Here is a 7,589-nt window from a genome sequence, read left to right as displayed (position 1 = left end):
ACGGGTGGTGCCTACATGCACGCGAGGTCTGTGACGGTCCCTTCCCACCCACCCACCTGCCTCTGTCTTCCCTCTGAGACCCCACGGCCTGTTCTAGGTTTTTCTTTTCTTTTCTTTCTTTTTTTCTGGTTAATCCTCACCCAAGGGTCTTTTTCCACTGATTTTTAGGGAGAGTGGAAGAGAGAGGGCAAGGCAGAGACATCGATGTGAGAGAGACACATCCATTGGTGGCCGCCTGCAGGTGCCGGGACCAGGGCCCGGGCCGGGGAGGAGCCTGCGACCCAGGCAGGTGCCCTTGACCGGAATAGAACCCGGGACCCTTTGGTCCACAGGCCGATGCTCTATCCACTGAGCACACCAGCTAGGGCTTTAAAAATATATATATTGGTTTTAGAGAGGAAGGAAGGGAGAGGGAGAGAAAGGTAGAAGCATCCATGATGAGAGAGAATCATGGACCAGCTGCCTCCTGCACGCCCCACACTGGGGATCGAGCCCGCAACCCGGGCCTGTGTCCCAACTGGGAATCGAACCGTGACCTCCTGGTTCCTAGGTCGACGCTCAGCCACTGAGCCACGCCGGCCGGGTCGCACTGGGTACGATTTTATAAACGGTAAAAAGAGGTTGGGCAGGAAGCACTGTGCCATGTTATGGTGCAATGTGGGGGAGTGGGGGGTTCAGGAAGCGACGAGAGGAAGCAGGTGCAAGCGACAGGCCCACCCTGGCTGGCTCGGCTTAGTGGGGAGAGTGTCAGCCTGCAGACCCAAGGGTCCCGGGTTCGATTCTGGCCGAGGAACTCAGACAACTTAACAAGAGGAAGACCAACGATCCGATTTAAAAATGGGCAAAGGCCCTAACTAGACACTTCTCCAAAGTGACCATACAGACGGCCAAGAGACACACGAAAGAATGCTCAGAGTCCCCGATCCTCAGAGAGACGCAAACTGAAACGACAAGGAGGGATCGCCTCACACCCGTCAGAGCGGCTGCGTCAACAAATCAACACACGACAAGCGCTGGGGGACGTGGAGGAGGGAACCCGCCTGCACTGCTGGTGGGAATGCCATCGGGGGCAGCCGCTGTGGAGAACAGTGTGGAGCTTCCTCAAAAAACTAAAACTGGAACTGCCATCTGACCCAGTGACCCCACCTCTAGGACTCTATCCTAAGAAACCCCAAACACCACTCAGAAAGGACATACGCCCCTACGCTCATAGCTGCACAATTTCCAACAGCTCAGATCGGGAAACAGCCCGGGTGCCCATCCGCAGGCATGTGGGTAAAAAAGCTGTGGTTCATGGGCACCAGGGAATACTATGCAGCCGTGAAAAAGGAGGGCCTCTTAGTCCTTGAGACAGCATGGAGGGGCCCTGAGAGGGTCACGCTAAGTGACATAAGCCAGTCAGCGAAAGGCAGGCATCCCATGATCTCACTCATAGGTGGCATCGAAGTAACAAAATAAACTGACGAACGGAGTGGATGCAGAGACACAGACGCATGGGACAGAGTGCGGGATCTCGGAGGGAAGACGGGGGAGGGAGGTGATGAACCAAAGACCCTGTGTGCAGCTCTGCATGACCCACGGACACAGACAGTAGGGCGGTGAGGGCCTGGGGCGGGGGAAAAAGGGAACAACGGTGATACTTCCAACAACAGGGAATTATTGAAAGGAGAGAGAGCCGCCGGCCGGCCCGCGCTCACCGATGGCCAGGGTCATGGCCTTGAGCTTGCTGCGCACCAGCCGCACCACCATGCTCTTCTGCAGCGGCGTCGAGCGGCAGCACAGGACGGAGCGGCACTGCTTGGCCAGGAAGAGGAACTTGTCCTCCAGGCTCCTCTCCAGGGCGTACGCCAGGCTCCTCCCGTCGATCACCAGGCTCAGGCAGGGGCTGATAAGGATCTTGCAAGTGGTCATGTGTTAGTCTCATGTGCATCATTCTAGACTTTGTCCTCCGGGTCCTAAGGTTGAAGGTCAGCAAATCTCCACAGAACTGGAAGGTCAGAGTTCATATCTTGTAAATTTAGTTCCTAGGATTCTTATACAAACAGGGTGTTTACTTACAAGCGTCATTATTAGTCAGAGTCTGTATTTACAGGAACAATGTGGAAAGAATGGGGAGGTGAGTTGTAATTCCCACTGTGACATGAATGCTGAGATGCTTCAAGGCGTTTCCACCTTTTGAAAATGTCAAATTGGCCCTGGTCAGTTTAGCTCAGTGGACAGAGTGTCAGTCTTCAACCTGAAGGGTCTCGGGTTCGATTCCCAGTCAAGGGCACATGGCTCGGTTGCAGGTTCTGCCCCTGGCCCTGGTGCAGGTGGCAACCAATCGATGTCTCTCTCTCTCTCTGAAATTAATAAAAACATCTCGGAGCCTGGCTGGCGTGGCTCAGTGATTGAGCATCGACCTATGATCCAGGAGGTCATTCTGGTCAGGGCACAGGCCCGGGTTGCGGGCTCCATCCCCAGTAGGGGGCGCGTAGGAGGCAGCTGAACCATGATTCTCTCTCAGCATTCATGTTATTTTCTTTTTTATTGTTGTTAATTCTCACCCGAGGATAATTTCCCATTGATTTTTAGAAAGAGTGGAGAGAGAGGGAGAGACAGAGAGAAACATCGATGTGAGAGAGACCCCTGGATTGGTTGCCTCTTACACGTACCCCGAGACCAGGGCCGGGGAACCTGCAACCAAGGTATGTGCCCTTGACCGGAATTGAACCCAGGACCCTTCAGTCTATGGGCTGACGCTCTATCCACTGAGCCAAACCGGCTAGGGCTCATCATTGATGTTTTGCGCGCGCTCTCTCTCTCTCTCTCTCTCTCTCTCTTTTCTCACTTCCTCTCTGAAATCAATACAAATATATTAAAAAAAAAACCACAAAACCCCACAAACATATTCTCAGGTGAGGATTTAAAAAAAAAAGAAAAGAAAGAAATCCAGATGTGTTCCTTTGAAGCTAAGAGACCGTGGTGAGTGCCACCTGTTCCAAGGCAGTGACAAGCGCCTACTAAGCGCCAGAAACGGAACCTACTAAGCTCCTACTAAGCGCCAGGTGCAAGCAGGGGCCCAGGGCAGCGGCTGGTCTCGTCAGCTGCTGGAAAAAGGAGGCTCCAGGCAGTGGCATCGTGCTGAGCTCCAGGTTGAGGCCCCCGGTGGGAGGCTGCCCCGGGGGAGGGTCCGGTCGGGGCCGGGTGTCTCTGAGGCCCAGGCACCTGGCACCCACCTGGGAGTCGGCGTTGAGGGTGATGACCTCCTCGTCCTGGTCCAGCAGCTTGCAGGCGTAGGCGATGTTCACGGCCGTCTCCTGCTTGTCGCCGGTGAGAACCCAGATCTGCAGGCCCGCCTGGCGCAGTTTGGCGATGGTTTCGGGAACGCCGTCCTGCAGGCGGTCTTCGACCCCAGTGGCACCTGGTCCGACAGAGACAGGGCTCACAGGTGAGCAAGGCCCTTGTCCCCGTCCGTCCCCAGACCCCGATGGGGCGAGAAGCCACACTGAGGGGCCTGCAGACTGGGAGCTGTCGAGGGTCGGCCTGGTGCGGCCGCGCACACGCAGAGGAGCGGGCAGGCCAGGACGGCGGTGGGCACGTTCCCTGGCGTGGACTGCTCACACAGCTGAGGGGAGCAGGGGTAACTGGGAGGCAGTGACAAGCTCCTACTAAGCGCCCGAAACGGAACCCAGGGCCAGGCAGACGCCCAGGGCAGCGGCCGGTGGTCTCAGCTGCTGGAAAGAGGAGGCTCCGGGCGGTGGCATCGTGCTGAGCTCCGGGGGGAGGCTGCCCCGGGTGGGGAGGGTCGAGGCAGGGGGTCCCTGAGGCCCATGCACCTGGAGCCTCTGAGCCCACACCCAAGCGTCTCCAGCTCTCCCAAATGCGCAGCTGACTTCCACCCGTATTTTTCACTTTTTAAAAAAATATTTTTTATTGATTTCAAAGAGGGAGACCTAGGAACCAGGAGGTCAGGGTTCGATTCCCGGCCAGGGCACAGGTCTGGGTTGCGGGCTCCATCCCCAGTGGGGGTCGTGCAGGGAGCGGCCGAGCCATGATTCTCTCTCATCATGGATGTTCCTCTCCCTCTCCCTCTCCTTTCCTCTCTGAAATCAGTAAAAGTATCTACAAATAAACAAATAAAAATAGAAAACACTTTAATATGTTTTTTATTGGTTTCCCAGAGAGGAAGGGAGAGAGAGAGAGAGAGAAAGAGAGAGAGAGAAACGTCGGGCCAGGAGGTTCAGTAACCAAGAACGGAGGGCACATCGCCTGCCCCACCCGACCATCTCTGAACCACCCTGGTCCACGCAACGGGCCGGGCGGGAGCGTAATTACCCAGAAGGTGCAGATTGGTCTCCAGGCGGATGGCCGACTGAGAGAGGAGCTCCTCGCGGTTGTCCACGGCGGATTCCGCCTCGAGGTGGCTCTGCAGCCAGCAGGCGTACTCCTCCTTACTCAGCACCTGAGAGGGAGGGAGGGAGGCAGGGAGGGAGAGACAGACAGACAGACAGAGACAGGACCCGCTGAGTGCGTGCCTCATGGAGCCCCTGGGGACACATGGTGGCCCCCACTCACCCTCTTCTATTTTACACTAGAGGCTCGATGCACAAAATTCCTGCAAGGGGCTCAGCCCTTGCAGCCCCGCCCCCTGCCCCCTGGTTGTTCAGGAAGGTCAGCCCGGAAGGTCATTCCGCCGTCCAGTCTAATTAGCATGTTGGCACTTTATTATATAGGATGTATATATATGTATATATACATATTAAAGATTTCTCTTTTTTGTCTCTATCTTATTTTCTTGTTACTTGATATCTTCCCCTCCAGTGTGGAGAGCATGGAAGGGAGGGGGAGAGACACAGAGAGAGAAACATCGATGTGAGAGAGACGCATCACTTGGCTGCCTCCTGCATGCTATCGGACCAGGGCCGGGGAGCCTGCAACCGAGCGGGGTGCCCGCGATGGGAATCGAACCCGGGACCCTTCAGTCTCCAGGCCGAAGCTCTGTCCACTGAACCAAACCGGCCAGGGCATCTGTTTTCTTTTCTAAATATATTTTGTGTTGATTTCAGAAAGGAAGGGGGAGGGAACGAGAGAGAGAAACATCCATGATGAGAGAGAAGCCTGGATCCGCCGCCTCCTGCACCCGAAGCCCGCAACTTGGGCTTGTGCCCTGACCGGGAATCGAACCCTGACCTCCTGGTTCCCGGGTGGACGCTCAACCGCTGAGCCACACCCGCCGGCCCCCACTCACCCTCTTGGCGATGCACAGGGTCCGCAGGCCCTCCACCGCGTACAGGTTGAGGTAATTCTGGGTCTTGCTGCGGATTTTTTTTTGATGCCTCCCCCTGGCGTCATCTAGGTTGGAGCGGGAGCAGAAAAGCGGGTGAGCAAGTGGGGGACCTGGGGAGGAGGAGCCAGGGGATCTCAGGAGGGGGGCTGGGGATGCACCCTCGCCATCGCCATCGGAGGGGCCGAGGGACCAGGGGAGGAGGGGCCGGAAGACCTGGGGAGCGGGACCGGGTACCTGGGGAGCAGGGCAGCAGGAGGTCCATGACCACCGAGTCGGCGCCCTTGGTGTAGACCTGGATCTCCTGGGTGAGCGGGTGCCGGACAACCACCGACATAACTTTTATTTATTTTTATATCAAAATGGTCTCCCCAAATTTAATGCAATTTGATAAATGAGAGCAGAAACAGGCACTGAAGCCTGGAAGACTAATACATTTAGCTTCCTGATGTGCCATCCGTCAGGCGGCTGGGCGAGAACCGGCGGAGGAGACCTTCTAGGGTCTTCACGGGGGACTTGAGCTGCTCAAACCTCACTCTCACCTGCAAGAGAGAGGGCAGGAGGCCACGGTGAGGTGGGGTCCCCGCCCAGGCGGCCACCCGCACGCCCGTCCTTCCTGACGGATTCCTGGATTTCCGGGTGCACACTGGAGGAAGTTGCAACCAGAGTCAACATCCCTCTTTCCTTTTTCTTTTTGTTAATCCTCACCTGAGGTATTTTTCTATTGCTTTTCAGAGTGGGAGGGGAGAGAGAGAGAGAGAGAGAGAAATATAGATGTGCCCGGCCGGTGTGGCTCAGTGGCTGAGCATCGACCTATGAACCAGGAGGTCATGGTTCGATTCCCGGTCAGGGCACAGGCCCGGGTTGCGGGCTGGATCCCCAGTAGGGGGATGTGCAGGAGGCAGCCGATCCGTGATTCTCTCATCATAGATGTTTCTCTCTCTCTCCCTCTCTGAAATCAATAAAGATATATTTTAAAAAACCCTCAAATATGCAAATAACATTCCCAAACGCCGAAGAATCTTTTCTGAACCAATGACAACCTGCTCAGCTGGCTGGGGACGCCAGGTGGCCCGCCCCCCAGTCCTGGTCCCCGAGTCCCGGTCCCCGGCCTGTCTGGTTCTCTCTCCTGTATGGAGCTGGGAGCCTGGGACTCGGGGGACGTCGTGTCGGGCCCCTGCCTCTCCTATCTCCGCCGACTCGGCCCCTGATCCCCGCCCTGATCCCCATCCTCGACGGCTGCCGCCTGGGGGTGGAGGGGGTCGCGGGCTCTCGGGGGGCCTCGGGGGCGGGACTTGCCTTCTGCCTGGGCTGATCCGGGGCGGTGACCACGACGGTGTTGCAGATGGTGAGGGCGATGAAGAAGTCGAAGACGTCGGACAGCTCGGGCGAGAGGTGGGCGGGCGGGTGCTGCTGGTGCCTCGCGACGGCCAGGCACCGGTCACACTCGCTCACCTTCTCCAGCAGCTTGGGGTCAGGCGTGATGTCCTTCTCCTGCAGGAGACCAGAGGCCGAGGGACCCACTCAGCGCCGGTCGGGCCCAGGGACCTACTAAGTGTCTGCGTGGTTGACGAAGGCACCCTGATTTCTTTCATTTTTTTAAAAAATCTTCAGCTATTTTTCCCACTGATTTTTATTTTTTATCTTTAAATTCTTTATTAGTTAAGGAATTACAAATGTGTCCTCACCCCCCCCATGAACCCCCGTCCATTGATTTTTAGAGCGAGTGGAAGGTAGGAAAGAGACAGAGAGAGAGAGGAGGAGAGAGAGACATCAATGTGAGAGAAACACCGATTGGTTGCCTCCCACTCCCACCCCGATGGGCCAGGGATCAAGCCTGCGACCGAGGTACGTGCCCTTGATGGGAATCGAACCCGGGACCCTTTGGTCTGCAGGCCAACGCTCTATCCACTGAGCCAAACCAGCCAGGGCGGTATGTTTATTGATGAGAGAGAGAGAGAGAGAGAGAGAGAGAGAGACGCTGATGTGAGAGGACCTTGACCGGTTGCCCCCTGTACCTGCCCCGACTGGGGACTGAACCCGCAACCTAGGTCGGTGCCCTAGAACCACCACCACAAAACACAGAGGCCTCTGATGGCCCGGAGGTGAGGGCCGGGGCGGCGAGGGGGCGGGGCTCACCATGGGGCTGCTGAAGGCGGTGTGCTTGGACAGCATGCTGGCCCTCCTGGCTTCGGCCCGGCTGCCCGTGCGCCGGTGCGACCTGGTGCTCTGGGTCCGGTGCACCAGGCGGACGCTCTGGTGGCTGCCGATGCTGCCGCGCTGGGACAGAGAGCCGCCTCTGGGCACGGGCTCTCCGAGTCCC

General features: G+C 57.1%; 1 protein-coding gene across 1 annotated transcript in view; it reads right to left on the bottom strand.

Moving 5' to 3' along the window:
* ATP10A (ATPase, class V, type 10A) overlaps window positions 1-7,589 on the bottom strand; it is a gene marked incomplete at its 5' end in the record, with an annotated part of 73,211 nt that overhangs the window by 21,773 nt on the left and 43,849 nt on the right. The window contains 9 exon segments of the mRNA XM_015563002.1: window positions 1,698-1,885; window positions 3,208-3,403; window positions 4,318-4,444; window positions 5,231-5,334; window positions 5,504-5,605; window positions 5,721-5,808; window positions 6,566-6,760; window positions 7,406-7,579; window positions 7,582-7,589. The exon segment at window positions 7,582-7,589 is cut by the window's right edge and continues 36 nt beyond it. Coding sequence (XP_015418488.1) covers window positions 1,698-1,885; window positions 3,208-3,403; window positions 4,318-4,444; window positions 5,231-5,334; window positions 5,504-5,605; window positions 5,721-5,808; window positions 6,566-6,760; window positions 7,406-7,579; window positions 7,582-7,589 — 1,182 coding nt within the window.

This window comes from Myotis davidii, unplaced genomic scaffold, assembly GCF_000327345.1.
Source record: "Myotis davidii unplaced genomic scaffold, ASM32734v1 scaffold811, whole genome shotgun sequence".
Classification (NCBI taxonomy): Eukaryota; Metazoa; Chordata; class Mammalia; order Chiroptera; family Vespertilionidae; genus Myotis; species Myotis davidii.
This window is presented reverse-complemented; position numbering and strand designations above follow the sequence as displayed.